Here is a 15,918-nt window from a genome sequence, read left to right as displayed (position 1 = left end):
TCTCACTGGTGCGGTGGCTAGCTCCGGCATTGCGGAACCCGCCGTCCGACTGGCGAGGTTTCTAGGGGGACACTAATTATGGCTGGACGCTGTGGCGCGGCAGTTTAATTCTCCGGTGGCGGCTGATTGAGCCGGACGCGATGGTTCTGACCGGGCTCATCAGGAAACTCGGTAATAGTCTGAGTAGCTCCTCGCGCGAGTCGCCCTCCTGCCGTGGCCGCTTGCTGAGAATGGCCGCGTCACGTCCTCGAGGCCGGGCCATTCCGCGACGGCTTCCTTTCGTTCTGGCCGGGACCCAACTCTGACTCGGTGTAAACTCTGCAGTTCGCTTCTCGAATGCTCCAGCGGCCTCTCTGTGAAAAAAGTGCTTTATTTCGTTCTTCACCCCGATCCCCGCGTAAATAACGGAGTTTTAGGGTGAATTCCGGGTGGGCGTCTCTTTGAGGTCAGGAAATAGCTTTGTGCTGTCCTTTTTTGACAGGTCATCAGCTGGCCGAGATCAGGGAACGCGCTCTCAAAAATATCCTCTGCAAGGTTGAGCACAACTTAATCTGCTGTGCTGATCTGATTCAGGAGAGGCTGCTTTTTCTCCATTTGCTGGAATGGTTCAATTTCCCGTCCGTTCCAATGAAAGAGGAGGTTCTGAGCCTGTTAAACAGATTGGTTAAGGTAGGTTCATTTTGAAATAAAATCAGAAGAGTGTTTCTTAGTCAAATAATTGTAGCATCTGTTGAGAAGTTAAACAGTTAAAAATAAACTTAAAACCACCAGAGATACCGACTTTTATTTCATCTGTGTATAGGATGCTCATCTTCCTTTTCTGTTATTTATGATGCCGAATCTCGCATTGTCTCTCTTGTGCTCTGAACTCACACAGGACTTAGAGATTCTGGTGTGTTCTGATTTTTGGAATCTTCTTTGGAGATTGAGATTTTTCATTCTGTTTTCCCTTCTTTATGTTCTGTTATTAACATGTTAACAAATTAGATGTATCTGGATGAAAGAGAACATAGTTGAGATAAAGTTACAGACCACGATTAGTAGACAGCACAAGTAAGTTGCTTTTCCCATATCTGTTTTTCAGATTTATGTTCCTCAGAGTAGTTAATCATCAGGGTCAATGACAACGTGCAAGTTTAACTTTCAAAACTGTAAATCACTCTGCAGTCCTGTGGGGTTATTGGGCATCCGTTGACTGGTTACAAGTAGGAGAGGATAGGATCAGGCAGTGGGTGAAGTAATCCATTTACTAAATCAAAGTGGGAATTGATAGAGTGCATTTCTAGTGTTCAGGTCTGTGCTTTTCTCTCGTGTTATCAGTATTCTATGTATGCCTCTATAAATCTTTGTCCCATTCATGGAAGTTCTTTTCTTTTGGGTATATTGATATAAAATTTATTGTTTAAAAAAGAAACATCTGGTATACTAAAATAATTTCATGTTTTGATGGCTGTCAGATAAAGTCTAGAGATTCTGATGTTTATGTTTATTCTTGAGCCTCTCTTCTTATTTCAGTATCCCCCAGCAGTCCAGCATTTGCTTGATCTGGGTGCAGTCGAATTTTTATCTAAACTTCGTTCTAATGTGGAGCCCAATCTACAGGCTGAAATTGATGGCATTCTGGATGGACTTTTTATTCTTCCTTCGGAAGATCCTGTACTACCTTCTGCATCTTTCCAAACCAATCCAACTGGTAACTCTTTGGAACCAATCGTTTGCATTGTTAAAATAGAAATATATTGGGTGTAGTGGCCCATTTTAAGGAAAAGGACCTTAGATAAAACAACAACAAAAATCAACTTATTTTTTTGTGTTAACTGACGTGAGCTCGACCTTTTCCTTCCCCTATGGTTATTCAGAGTAGGGTGTTGCTGTTTATTGCTTTTTGGTCAAGGGGCCTGGAAGATGCCAGTGATTTTCTCTTGGTGAGAGATTTATCTACTAGTTTAATAGATTATTTCCTTACCAACAACAACAAATTTTCACCAAGTACTCAGTATTATGTGCCAGACCTCATTCTAAATGTTTTGTACTTGCATTTTTGGACTGTGTTCTTCACGTTGTTATGGGGCATGATGAGACTTGCTCTAGTTCAGAATTCTGTTGGGCTCCAAATCAATATGCACGATGCATGGTACACTGGTTAAAATCAGAGTCAGAGAGACATGGGTCCGGTCTCAGTTCTGTCCCTAGCTGTGTGACTTAACTAAGGTACATCATACCTCCAGGTTTTAGTTTTCTCATCCAAAAATTGGGACAATAAAAGGAATATTTTGCAGAATGGTTGTGAGGATTAAACAAGACACTTCCTCTGAAGTGCTCAGAGTAGGGCTCAGCATATACGCAGTACAGAATCGTTGGCTGCTTTTGTTGTATTCTTGTTATTTAATAGTATAGCTCACGCAGGGCATCTGAGCTGAAGAAAAAAATGCCCATGAAATTTATGTGACTGAGTAGTAAATGTATAAAAAAGTGTTTCTGTTTGCTGAATCTGTTAGAACAAATCTCTACCAACGCAGCAGTGCTGCCGTGGCGCTCCGCGTTAACGTTAATGAGAACCTCCCGCAGCTGCTGGCCTAGAGTTCTTGTGTGATTATGATTCTTAACAAGGTGTTTATAATTTCTGTCTAAGCTGTAACAATTCAAGTAGCATCTTAAATTATTATTTTCCAATCTGGTTCCTTGTAGGTGAGATTGGAGGTATGGTCTAGTTGTAGTTATCTGTATTAGTATGAGGAACTATTGGCATGCAAACAGAAGATTACAAAATTCGGTTTTAGCTTTTTGCTCATTTCATTCTCATTGCAGCTGCACTGCTGACTGTGTAACTGTGTGTGACAGAGACTCATCAGAAGGACTGAGAGTGCTTGGCTCCTTTGCTCCTGACAGCTTTTAAAAAAGATATTAATGGAAATTAAAGTGATCAGTAACTATATAATTGGAGTAAAAGAGGAGGGAGAGGGACTAAGAAGCAGAGATGAACAATCCTTGACTAAATACTTTGTAACAGGCTCTTTATGTACATTGCGGACATTCTCATTCTAATAAACTTATTAAACAGTAAAAGAGAGAGGGGGAAGAACCTCTCAATCCTAAATTGGCTCAGCATTCTTTTTTTCCTCTTGGAAGGCAAGACTATTCACAGAAAAAAGCTGGGTTATTTTTCTAGTTTTCTAAATGATTCAGAAACTTAAGAGAAAACATTCATATTTAAAAGAGTAAGTTTCACTTTGAACAAATAATGAATCAGTAATACAGTAATACTTATTTTCTTTTACAGAATTGCCACAACAGCCTGAAAACTTAACAGGGTATTTTCCTCAAGGCAAAAGTAATTTTCAGCAGATGGAAGCGCCTCCCCAGCCAATGGGTGTGTATCCGCAGGGAGTAGAGCCTGTTGACCTCATAAATCGGTCAACTGCTTTTCCTCGTTGTTGCGAAGACATGTGGTCAAACTTGAATGTTTCAGGACCACACTGAATGTTCAGTTTCTTCAAATTAATTTAGGATACAGTCTAAATGGTAAAATTTTATGTTATGCTGAGTGCATTTGAGCGAGTGTATAGGTAGGTGGTAGCAGCGGCCATCGTCCTTGGTACTTATTGAACAGAGATTCATAGTCTGGAACTGAGCCTTGTACTGGACATATGTCATCTCACTTATTCTCCAGCTCACTAAGTGGTACCATCCATCAGTTACTCAAGCCAGAGACTCAGAATCATCTTTGTTTCTTCTTTTACCTTTTCCCCAACATCCAGTTGATTGAAGAGTTGTGTTTCAGAGTCTCTCCCTCAGTCTCAGCCTGGTGTTCTTGTGTCTGGCTGTGTGTGGCCTTTGCTCGCATGCCACCTCCTGAGAAACCTTCCTGAGGACTAGCTAGGGATCACTTTCTTTGCTGAGCTTTCTTCTAACACTATCATGATCTGAAATTACATGTTTATTTACTTCTTGTTTGTCTCCCTCATGATAAGCTTAATGATAGCTGCAAACACTGCTTTATTCCCAATGTGTGAGCAATGCCAAACACATTAGACACTCAGTATATAGTCTTTGAATGAATGAATGAATCCTCACGGAGTCCCAGTGAGATTGACCTGTTAGTATCCCCCTTTTCCTGATGAGGACACTTGAGGCTTAGAAAGGCTAAATCCTTTGCTCTACATGATGCAGTTAGGGAATGATTGTGTAAAGCATGTACCTCACATTTTATCACCTGTGGAGTTGAAATGAAAAGGTTGTGTCTGAGGTATTCAGTGTAACTCACTTTGGAAGCCCTCTCATTAAAAAGCTTTCATGGAAACTCTCAGGTTGAATCATGCGTAAGAAACTATGGAAAATTTGTTCACCTGTTAAAATGCGCTACCTTTCCTTTCTGGAAGTTTCGTTAGGTTTGTAGGGAGCTTTGGTCCTGAGACGGTAGTTCTTTGTGCCTGTGGCTGAGAGCGCCGCTGAGTGACAGTGGGAGTTCTCTGAAGGGGGGGAGTGGCTCCAGGGCTGGGGAGGAGAGGTGCCTGTGTGAAGCTGTTGAAACGTTGAGGACAGTGGAGGCGGGAATGCTGTATGTGAGCTGCAGTTTGTGGATTGGTGGTGTGGCTTATTTGGGACACTCTTTATGTGTGCAGTGTAAGCCTGGCCCTCTCCTTCCCTCCACCCACCTCTTGCTCTTCTCTCAGCAAGTAAACTGCTTTTATGTTAGCACTTTTGAAGGAAGCCACTGTGCTACCTTTGGGAATCTAACAATCCTGTTACTTGAATTTAACGATTCCATGCTCAGTTTAAAGCATTGGGCAGAGACTCTGCCATTTGGAAGGGCCTGTGTTGATATAACTTGTATGATATAAGATCTGTTAAAAAATCATTTGAATGGGGATGGTTTAGAATTGTGTGGCTTCTCGGGTTTCTTTCAGTCTTGTTTGAGCGCTGATACTCGATCTTCAGCCTTATGGTCTCCAAGTCATCTGCAAAGAGATTTAAACATCTAACACCATTTAGGATATTTGAACTTGACTAATTATAGTATATTATTACGTTTATATCACTTTAAATTTTTACAACTAAAGATTTCCAAATACCTCTTCCTTTTATGTTCTGTTTAAGTTCTATGTTGTGGTTAGTCACAGGGCAAAATAGAAAATGTAATTGGAACACTTAATGTCATTCAATATTGATTTGTTTTCTAATAATCTATGAGTTCTATGTAAATTATGAAAAGAGAGTTTTGTTATTTATTTTGTGAGGGAACAAATTTGCAGCTGACTGTATTTCCTAGACTTCAGGTTACTGTCAGATGTAACTTTATTTGGGGACTTGTTTTAAAGGTGAAGCCTTACTCTTAAAACTGTCAACATTGTCTTCTTTGATTCCTTAAATTTTCCTATATTCCATTAACAGTAAATCAGACTGTGAAGTGTTTGCGGTTTTCTACATTTCCTTGGCTCCCCTTGACCACGACAGACAGACATGTTCTCTCCTCCAATGAAAGGTACAGTGCCTGACGCATTTAAGGTATTTGGGTTCATTTATAGCCATTAACTCTGGTAGTTATTATGTTTTCTTTTCACCAGGTAAAAAAGATACTAAGTGGCTGTGAAAGGTAGTGGTGGGAATGTGTGAATGATGCCAGAATGTGTGAAGCAAGCCAGAAAATCCCTTGCCTTCAATCAGCCGACACGTCAGGTTTCTTTTCTGGTTGGAACCTTCTGTACTCCTTGGTGATGTGAGACATCTTGTATTGACCAGATTTTCTGATTGGCCATTGCTTATGCTCTTGGTTAATAAAAATGGAAAAATTAAATATAAATACACTCTTTGTAGAAGACACTATATTTCAAAACCTGGGCTCTGTTAGGAAAAGGTTGGGGACCACTTATCTAATCTTATGTCATGTATATTAATTGGTCATTACTCCCAAAAGTAGGTAGCCCATGTACAGAAGTTTGGAGAGTATTTTAATGTTTACTTTCATTTTTTGCTGAAACTGTATTTTCAGTGAATGCAACATTAACAAATGAGTCACCTGTCTTTTTTGGTGAGAATCTGGTAAATAAAAATCAACTTGCTTGAGTTTGGGCCAGGTGCAGGCAGATGCTGTTAAATGATTTGAATGATGGCACTTGCAAGCATCAGTAAATTCCCTTAGAACAACATATTGGTGAGGCAGTATGGACACGCGAAGGGCGCAAAGCATGGTTTTGATCTGTCAGCGTTGAAACCTTCCCTGAGGAAGAGGCATGGTTTCTAGTGCGTACCTCCGGGTGGTGACGGTGCACCGGAGCTGGGCTGAGGGGGGGGTTTGGTTCCCTGGGATGGAAGGTGAACGGCTTCTGCATACCTGGAAGGGCAAACACTGTCTGAGAAGCTGAGGGGTGTCCTCTGTTTGGGATAAGAGGGGAGTCCCAGCTTGATTCGCCTTGGTTAGGAAGAGCAGTAAGGAATCTGATTCCTAGAATTTAACTTGGTATTTACTATTATTTTTTTCTCTTATCTCATCATTCATTTAGCAGATTTCACTGACTTCTGTGCCCTTTGACCTCACTGATCTCATTTTGTAGTGTCATGTGACACAGTCTGGGCATATGGTGGTGGACACCATGTAGTCCCTGCTCTGGAGGAGGGTCTAGAGGGGCATACGAAGTTGGCACCCAATTGCATAGTGCCGGATACAGGCAGGTGGAGGACGCGCCTCCCTGAGTTGTTTATTGATTAGGGGAAAGGCTGACCTGAGGGCCTGTGAATCGGGTCCTTTTGCTTCTAGGTTACTTAGAATCTGAAATAGATAACTTGTAAAAAGTAAGTAATACTGTATTTTGTAGCTCTTTGAGAAGTAGTAACCACACTTTAATCTGGAATACCTGTGAGCTGTTGAAGGATGTTATCATGCAAGATTTTCCTGCTGAGATTTTCCTTCAAAGGCCAAAAATTGTTCAGGTGGGTAACATCTGTAATCATTTTAGATTTTGAAAAAGAGAACTTTTTACAATGAAACATTTTGCAGAGTAGAAGTCTTTGGAAAGAAGATGTGCATGACTACATTTAAATAAATGAAGTATTTGGTTATTTAAACCAAATTTGGCTACTTATTCTCTAATTTATTTGGAAACTGATAGTTCTTCTTATAGGAGGTAGTCTCATTCAACACACACAGTCCAGTTTGAGCACTTGAATTGGCCATTTCCTACAAGGGTCATGTAGGGTAGTATAGGGTCGCCTCGCCTACAAGGTAGTATAGGCTGAAAATTGAGGTTGGGCAGCAGTAACCTTTCTTAACGGCCAGAACATTGTCACTTTCCGAGTATCTAGTATGTCTAAGGCACAGTGCTAGACACTGGGGAACTGTGGTAGTAGTGAGCAAGATAGATTCTTTGCAGTCTAGTCTATTGCTTGCATAGTGGAGAGATTGGGATCATGCACATCTATATATCTCGTGCTGCCACAGCAACCTTGCTCCACAGTCATGGCTGGAATGGACAGCCCTGAATGGCAACTACTAACATATACTGTTGTCAAATGATAGTGAAGGAAGGGCTGTTAATTACCTACAAGTGTAAAATTGATTTAGCTGTTTGAAATGTAGAAGGCTTGCTGTGATTTTTAATAATCCCTGTGTAACTTAATGCCCTGGATGGGGAATAACTCCTGTCTTCTCTGAGAATAGGTACTCAGCTAACAGATTTTAGATATAAGAAACACTGACTATTCTAGTTAAAGTTTATTATCTTATTTTGCCCCACTGTCTTGCATTATGCTAAGTCAGTTTTGCCCATTTCTGTTTCTTATGTCTTATATTTAGCAACTGACTTTATCCCTTTGAGGGCTCATTTGACCTCTCTTAAGTTCTGCATCCTTTAAAGTTGCGCACTTGTTCCCTTGACCATTTTCTTTGCTGTTACCTATTTCAGAGCCTTCTATCTCTGTTGAAGCTGCCCTTTGGAGGCGATGGGAAGCATCGCCTGGTGTTACAGTCGGTGTCCTGCTTGCAGCAGCTGTGCACGTATTTAAGAAACAGACTTAATTTTCACCGAGATCCAGGTTTTTTCTCTAGCAAACAAGGTATTTATTCATTAGTCACTGGCGGTATTGGCAGATTCCTCTGAGAATCCCCACTCCCCCCAGACTTCCTGTGAGGCTCCCTGGCTGTACACTTTGAGGACATACACTCCCCATTCCTAAGCATAGTCAGATTATAACCTCTGAAAGCAAACTGTCAGTGACAGACCCCTCAGGATCCCATCATCTCTTTCTTTTTGTTTTGTTTGGTAAGGGACCTCTGCAAAGTGTTTCCTTTCTCCCAGGTGTACAGAGACACAGAGTATTGGTGGAAGCTCGGGACTGGGATTCTATGTCCAGTTTTCATGTGGGGCTTTGGGCATTTTAGCAAGTTGTATATAGGTTTGAAAAATACCAATTTGTATTTTATGGAAACTTTTTATGCAACTTGTGGTGTAGTTGGAGTGTTAGTACAGGAGAGCAGTGCCAGACTTTACAGGGAAAAAGCACCACCTAATGGCCGAATGGAGTACTGACTGCTTTGTCACGGTGGTATTTACAATTGAGGATTTCTCGGCACTTCCACAGTATGCATCGGAAGTCAGTTACTAAGTTACATTGATTTGTCCTCATGCTTCACAGTTAATCACTGTTTTGTTGAGAGTTTCACTGATCCTGTGCTACTTGAATTTATGCTAGATATTAGCTTTATAATAGATCTCAGAATGGATGAGATGTCCTCATTGACGCTAGAGAGCTGTAGATACATTTCATCACAAAATGAGTAATAATGTTGATGAAATAATTGATATTTCTGAATATTTATTTATGTATTAAATATTTATTTATCAATTACTGTATGTCAGCTGATATTCTGGTCTTTGGGGCTGTAACCATGAATAGATAAGGTTCCAGCCCTTATGAGCTTCTATTTTAGAAGGTTGGGGACAGGTAATAAACAAATAAGCAAGTTTGTTTCAGATCAGGAGAAGTTCTTGAAGGAAAATAAGGGTGGTGTGATGGAACATGGCCGGGGCAGTGGGGTTCCTTGGACAGGGTGGTCAGGGGAAGCCTCTCAGGGAGAGACCTGGAGGGTGAGTTTTAGGAGGTCTTTATGTGTCCTGGTTATTAAGTCCTCATCAGATATGACTTGCAAATATTTTCTCCCATTCTGTAGGTTGTCACTTTCTTGATAATGTCCTTTGAGGCACCAAAGTTTTTAATTTTTGATGAAGTCTAATTTTTATGTGTTTTCTTTGATTGTTTGTGCTTTTGGTATTGTATTGAAGAATTCATCGCCAAGTCCAAGGTCATGAATATTTACTCCAGTGTTTTCTACTAATAGCTATGGTATTAACTCTCATATTTAAGTTGTTGATCCATTTTGAGTTACTTTTTGCATATGGTTTGAGGTAGGCTTTCTTGGAGAGGTTTAGGCAAGGGAGTGCATATCTGGTGTTCTGCTTTAGCACTCGCTAATGTTTTCATAAATAATGTTGGCTAGAAGGTTCCATATAATCAGGTCAGTTAGATATAAACCTAAATGTGCTAAGTGAATGAATACTTGCAGAAAAGTGACTTTTATTTTTACCCCGTAGAAGCTACTATCTTAATTTCTACTATCTTAGTTTTGTTAAATGTTTTTTTGGAAGAATGAAACACACATACAACATAATCAGTAATCTGTCTCTACTAAGGGATAATTTTATTCTTTTTTTTTCCCCTAGATACAGTTTCCCAAAATTCTTCTTTATCTTACTGTCATGAAATGAGAGTTATTCATCATTCCCAGAATCCTTCTCCAGGAAGCAGTAGTCCCCGGCCTTCTGTGGTTGGACGCACAGGCCAGCGACCCAGAGGAGACGGCCAGGACTGGGATGCAGTGTCTTCCAGGTAACTGGAGAAAAGCCTGGTTAACTTGAGTGTATGTTCTAATTTCAGAAGGAGAGCATTATTTTTCTGTCTCCTCTTTTGAAACATTGCCATAGGTATCGGCCTTGTGTTACACTAGTGGCTTTTAGGCTTTTTTGCCCATGACCCAGAGTGCGAAGTAAATACTGCATTGCAACTCAGTACACAGGTAGATACTGTAGGTGTGTGTGCGTGTGTATTCATGTGTGTACATATGTGTGTGCCTGTGTATGTGTGTTCACAAAATAGTATTCTGCTTCGCTGTGCTGTACAGTGAACTCTATTTTCTCTTCCTTTCTGTTTCATTAAAAAAAGAAACATGGTTCTGACCCACTCAGTTGTTCTTACTAGCCATAAGTGGAATGTGATCTAATTCCAAACCCTAGCTTTAAATGACATAAAACATACTTTGATAATGACATAAAACATATTTTGATAATGTTTTAAACCCATTTTTTAAGTTGGATTATAATTTAAGTGCATCAGTGTTTACCATTAAAAGGAATGATTTGGAGAATCTATGGAACATAGACTTCTTCAAGGTGCACAATTATGGTAGTTCACTTATTTGCATAATTACAGATTTTTAGGTATCAAATTTTCTTAAAGGTAATTGCATGGTATTTGTTTCCTCATCCTTAGGCTGTAAGTCTCTTAAAAATACCTTAGTCTCTCTTTTAGTGCCATTCTCATAAATGCTCAGGAAGATGAGCGCTTGTTTGCTGCTGGGGTGTCTCCTCCTGACGCGGCTACTTCAGGCTAACGCCGGTCCGTGTTTGCTGTGGCCTCGGTGGGGTGTCTAGTGTGCATGAGCCTTTGGCCTTTGTTCTTGTGGCAGGCCGATAATAAGATTGGTGTTATTGTCGTCATTGTTTTACAGAAGAACCTGAGGTTTGGAGAGGCTGCGAGCCTCTCCCTGGCGTGTACAGCTGGTGAGGAGCAGGCCAGGGCTTCGGGCAGCGCGGCCCGAGAGCCTGCGCTCCTGCGCTTCCTGCGGCGGCTCGGGCTGATCGGCGCAGCTTTTCCCTTTACTCTTACAAGGCCATCTGCCTCATCCTCTGAGCTGTATCTGTGTGCTCCATGCTGATGAATTTGCCCTCCTAAGGGAGCAACTCCCCCACGGGGCCTTTTAGAGGCTGAGAAAAACTCAGCCCATTTCCCTAATTTGGAATGTTTGGTGTACTGATATATTTTTCTGGTGTTTTCTAACATTCTTCAGTTGCTAACATTGGCTGACTTAGAACGTTTGGTGAAAATCACAGAAAACCTAGGAAACTGTGTAAAATATTTAGTTTTGCCTTTATAAGTTGATTACAGAAGAACTTTGCTATGAATCTGCTTGTTTTCCTGTAGAAATGAATGGGTTATTAGTGCTAATGTTGATTGCCACTCTAAGAAGTTGACACATTTCAAGAACATCAGTTTGAAAAGCAAAATATAAATGCGTTTTTGGAGTCATTCATGATTATGACCCATCTTTATGGAATTTAATGTCAAATTTGTCAACGTTCCTACAAATCTGACCAGAATTGTGTCATGAAGCAATATAGTGTGTCCAGTGGGAGGCTCGTAGTATGCGGGGCACATGTAATGCGGGGCATCTGCTTGTGGGCTGGCTGTTCCGTATTCAAGGCCTACCGTTTGTTCATTTTACAGTGGAAGTAGTAGTCATGTTCACATAAACTCCGGGGGACCGGGCCCTTCCCCTCTGGATGTGGCCCACGTAGACCTGCCGGAGCTGGAAGCTGAAGACCCGCTGGAACTGCAATTCCAGCAGCTCAGCCTCCCCCACTTCTGTGTCTCCATTCTGGAATCAGCAGTTCCTCTCTTAAGAACAGGTTAGTTGTATTTGAAGTCACAGTTCTTTTTACATAAGTTGTGTTTGTTTTCTCTATTTTCTCAGACTCTTATTTTTCTTTTTTTCCCCTTCTCTCTGTGTTAGGAACTTTAGAATCTGTATTTCTCTTTGGGATGCAAATACTTCAGAACTTATTAAGGTCTTTGTTGTCTCCTGATTAACCGTGGCTGCCAGGGAGCGCTCTTCAGTAGGGTGTCCCCTTTTCGCTTGGGGGTGTTTGTTGCATAGGCTCGCACTTCTCTCTGGCTGTGTTGGATGTAAGCCCTGAAGGGACAGTGCACCTGGAGTAAGTTTGAGAAGGTGGACTGGCATGAAGAGCAGGGCAAAATAACCTTTGGCTTTTTGAGTTGCTCTCACTTGTTCACTCTTTCCATTTAGTTCTTACTTAAGCTATGAAACATGCAAAAAACAAACATAAACCTAAAACTGGATTCTTACCTTTGTAGTAATTTCTTTATCTTAAAACAAACAAACCCAAAAAACATAAAACCACCAAGAAACTCAAAAGACCCAAAGATTCTTGACTTACATTTTCTCTCAAAAGTGCTCGGTTAACTTAATTTCAAAGAAAAGAAGATGTGCTGTTTTGGTTTACACTGGCTGACTAAAAGATCTTTCCTGTGTTAATGGTTCTTTCAGTGTAATTTAAGACTATTTTTTGCCTGCTTGCAGGCGATGGGAAGGAAAGCAGGAAGTAACCATGTATTTTGGAAACATTCAAAATTTTTGTATTCTGAGGAAAGCTGTAGACCATAGCTTCTCACTGACCGAATAACTGCTTCTGGGAGTTAGGAGTACATGTTACATGTTCTAGAACGTGAAATGAAGGAAGATCTGAACTTTGGCCTCATAAAGGATATATGTTTATATGCACGTCTGAGAAGAAGAGTTCTAAATTAAATGATTTTGCATTTAACCTTAATTTGCTGTGAAAGGTCAGATTGATTATTATAAAGCTGTGTCTTTGTACGTAAATTTTCTAAATGTTCTCCTGCCCTTTTGTGGTAAATTAGTACATAATTTGTAGTTGCTCAATATTATAAGAGATTTCTAGGAGGACTTGCTTCAGCTGTTCTAATGAAGCAATTAACCTAGACCCTTATGAGCTGGTAGTTTGTCCTTTATTCATTAGAAGGTGACCTCTGGTATGTGGGACAGAAAAATCTTGATTGAATGTTCACCTCACTTAGAATTACAGATGGTGGAATTCCTTTGATATTCTGGCTCTTTGGGGAAAGGAGATTGCTTTGGGGGTGTGACTCTGACAGCACAGTTTCTTTTGGAGTTTAATTTTTAGAGTCCTAAGGTGGGTGTAGGCTTAAGAACCTGTTGCATGTGGAATTTCTTGAAGTTTCTTCAGCAAACACCAGCATGGACATTTGTTCTTTCAGTTAGTCTAGCCAAGCTCAGCTTTCCAGGCAACTTGTGTGGGGGAAATACTAAGTTATGACAAGTCCTAAGCCTACTAATACTACATAAAATTATTAGCATTTTCTAAACTTACTTTGTTGCATATTACATGTAACATAGATGGTCTCTGAATTTGGAAAATCATTTTAATGTATCTCATAGTACTTTCAGTTTGATTTTGCTACTCTCTTCTTGGGTATATTTTTTCACTTACGAACCTATTTGATTTGTTGTAGTTAAATAGTATTATGATTGAAACAGAAGTCTTTAATGGTGATTGTAGATTGCAGCTTTCCTATTCATTTCTTTCAACAATTCTAAAAATATCAAAAAAATAAAAGAGAAATATGAGTTTGGTGGCATAACCAACTAGAGGATTGAGCAGTGTGATATTCAGCTGTTTATTTGAAAGCTAACTTTTTTCCCTTCTCTCTTTCCTATTTGTATTCTTAGGTAGTAGACAGATGATCATAAGAGTTCTGGAATTGCTTGCAGAGGATATGATACTTACCAGTGAGGCAATTTCAGCAGATATCTGGGATGACAGCAGCCTTTTTGCTATAGATATGGTGAGAATTAGTATTTTCCTTGGGATATGGGTAATAGTATTAGTATTTATTATATTTTGATCCTTTTAAGCTGACTTCATTGTCTCATTCGTCTTTGAAAGCTTTCTTTAGGACACAGTATGTCCCAGCCATGTTTTGTGCATAGTATGGAACAGGCTGTTTCTCCAGAGATACTTTAATGGAGGAATGCACTCAAAGAGACTCAAAATGGGCCATTAGGGGTGTTAGAGTTACAGTGATTTCACTCGTCCTTTCTGTGATATTACTAGGAAGTATATATTTTTAAAAAAAATCACGAGTTCAGATTGCTGTTTTTCTGATTTAAAAAATGTATTTCTTTGTTCCTGGTTGTACTGTTGCTCATAGAAAGTCTTTATTCTTAGCAATCTCAATGTAATCGCTTAGTAGCTTTCAGCTTGAGTGCACAGTAAATTCAAAATAGCAATTTTAGTATCACTATGGCCAGTAATAAAGTTCAAGAGTTCATTGCAGTTCTTTTTGACTCAGACTAAATCTCACTAAGAATATACTAGAGTCAAAATACTATATCTTAAAGTCACTTGAGAGAATTCTTTTTTCTGTTACAAATTCATTATACAGATTTGTTTCAGTTTGATTTTGCTTTTGGGGATTGTTTTCTCTTCATAAAAATTAGCTCAGATATATCTCCCTGCCATCCTGTTCTTTGGTTTATATGTTTCATTTTTATTTTAGTTTTTGCAAATGCAAGTAAGTATGTAGATTCTTATTCCCCCTCATATCTTATATAGAAGGTGATATATATGCATTTATGATTTTACATCTTGTTTCTACGATTCAAGGATACATGCCCATACATGAAGATCTTTGTATTTTTTATAGACTGCAAGTGTTTTGTGTTGTGTTTATTCATCCAGTCTCCTATTAATGGACATAATTGCTAATTCAAGTTTTTCAGCGGGGAGGATGATTTTGGAGAGTATGGCCATGTATTTTAGTTTTTTGGAAGATGTATTTTGGTAGTAATTTTTTCATGAGTAATTAACATATGTACAAGAGCCTCAGGAAGATCATATTACACATGATATTTAAGAGATCTGTGAATCACCAGAGTATTTGGAAACCATATGCTGTTTTGTGTTTCAATATGTCATAAACCATTTGTCATTTTATGTCTTATTTTGAAGTTGTCATCTCATAAGCTTACTTTCCTCAAATGGTGTTCTATCTCTTCTGTTATGTAAATTGGTAACTCATTTCTGTTTTTTTTTTTGCTTGCCTTGTCTGAGAAGTGAAGCAAAATTTATTAATCATAAAAATATATATTGATTCTCATAGTTAGCAATTTTTTTCTCTTTATGTTATTTTGACCTAGATCTGTGTTTCATTAAACTTCTAAAGGCTGCCTGAAATCCTGTTAATAGAGGTTAGAACATAAAAAATAAAATAACAATGTTAATACTAATACCTGTGTGTGAAAAACCTACTTTTTAAAAAATAACACAAATCTTATGAAACGAGAAACAAATATTTTACGATAGGTATATAATTTCAAGTCCTTCAATTTTTTTATCTTAAAAATTGGGATAAGAGTTCTTAATCTTAGTTTTGTTTTTTTTTTCAGTCTTTAAGGTTAGCACACTACTTGGTAGTACTTTTAGAAGATTTTCACATATTGAAGGTTTTCAACAAGTGATTTTTTTTTTCCTTTAGAAGTGTGAAGAATGTTTTATCAGTTGCTTCTTAAATTAACTTAAATTTTCTTGGCCAGAACATTTATCTGTAGAAGTTAGTCATTCACTTTTAACTTTGGCTGCAGATCTTTTATGATTCAATGAATTATTTTTACTTTAAAGGTTACATATGCTGTACAAGTTCCAATTGGTATGTTAGAAATGTTAAATAAAACAGTACTGCTTGAAGTTATATTTGATTTCCTTTTACTTGTTTGAAGGAATAAATGCATCTAGGGAAAATCTCATTCCTTTGGCTATTTATTAATAGAAGCAAACAATTAGAGTTTCTTAATGTCTCTACTTTTATCAAGTTTAAAAAGAAAGGTAGAAGCAGCATCTTTGTTGAGTTATTAAAGGAACAAAATAAAAAATATGTTGTTGTCAATTCAGAAATTAAATACCTGAGGATATATAAGCAAATCTCTAGATCTTTCCAAATAATGCTAATAGCAGTCATGTCTAAAATTCC

General features: G+C 38.9%; 1 protein-coding gene across 3 annotated transcripts in view; it reads left to right on the top strand.

The window, feature by feature from the left end:
- The first annotated feature begins 18 nt into the window (after positions 1 to 18).
- Positions 19 to 15,918, top strand: part of RTTN (rotatin) — a 130,317-nt gene continuing 114,417 nt past the window's right edge. For 2 of the 3 annotated variants that reach the window (XM_037000755.2, XM_073213206.1), the window contains exons 1-10: positions 19 to 171; positions 482 to 669; positions 1,516 to 1,693; positions 3,281 to 3,370; positions 5,392 to 5,482; positions 6,813 to 6,927; positions 7,899 to 8,049; positions 9,714 to 9,879; positions 11,554 to 11,735; positions 13,619 to 13,734. In XM_037000755.2, the coding sequence (XP_036856650.2) occupies positions 141 to 171; positions 482 to 669; positions 1,516 to 1,693; positions 3,281 to 3,370; positions 5,392 to 5,482; positions 6,813 to 6,927; positions 7,899 to 8,049; positions 9,714 to 9,879; positions 11,554 to 11,735; positions 13,619 to 13,734 (1,308 nt within the window). In that variant the 5' untranslated portion in view covers positions 19 to 140. The other variant, XR_012121272.1, reaches the window with a different exon arrangement.

The sequence above is a fragment of the Manis javanica genome, chromosome 9 (assembly GCF_040802235.1).
Source record: "Manis javanica isolate MJ-LG chromosome 9, MJ_LKY, whole genome shotgun sequence".
Lineage (NCBI taxonomy): Eukaryota > Metazoa > Chordata > Mammalia > Pholidota > Manidae > Manis > Manis javanica.
This window is presented reverse-complemented; position numbering and strand designations above follow the sequence as displayed.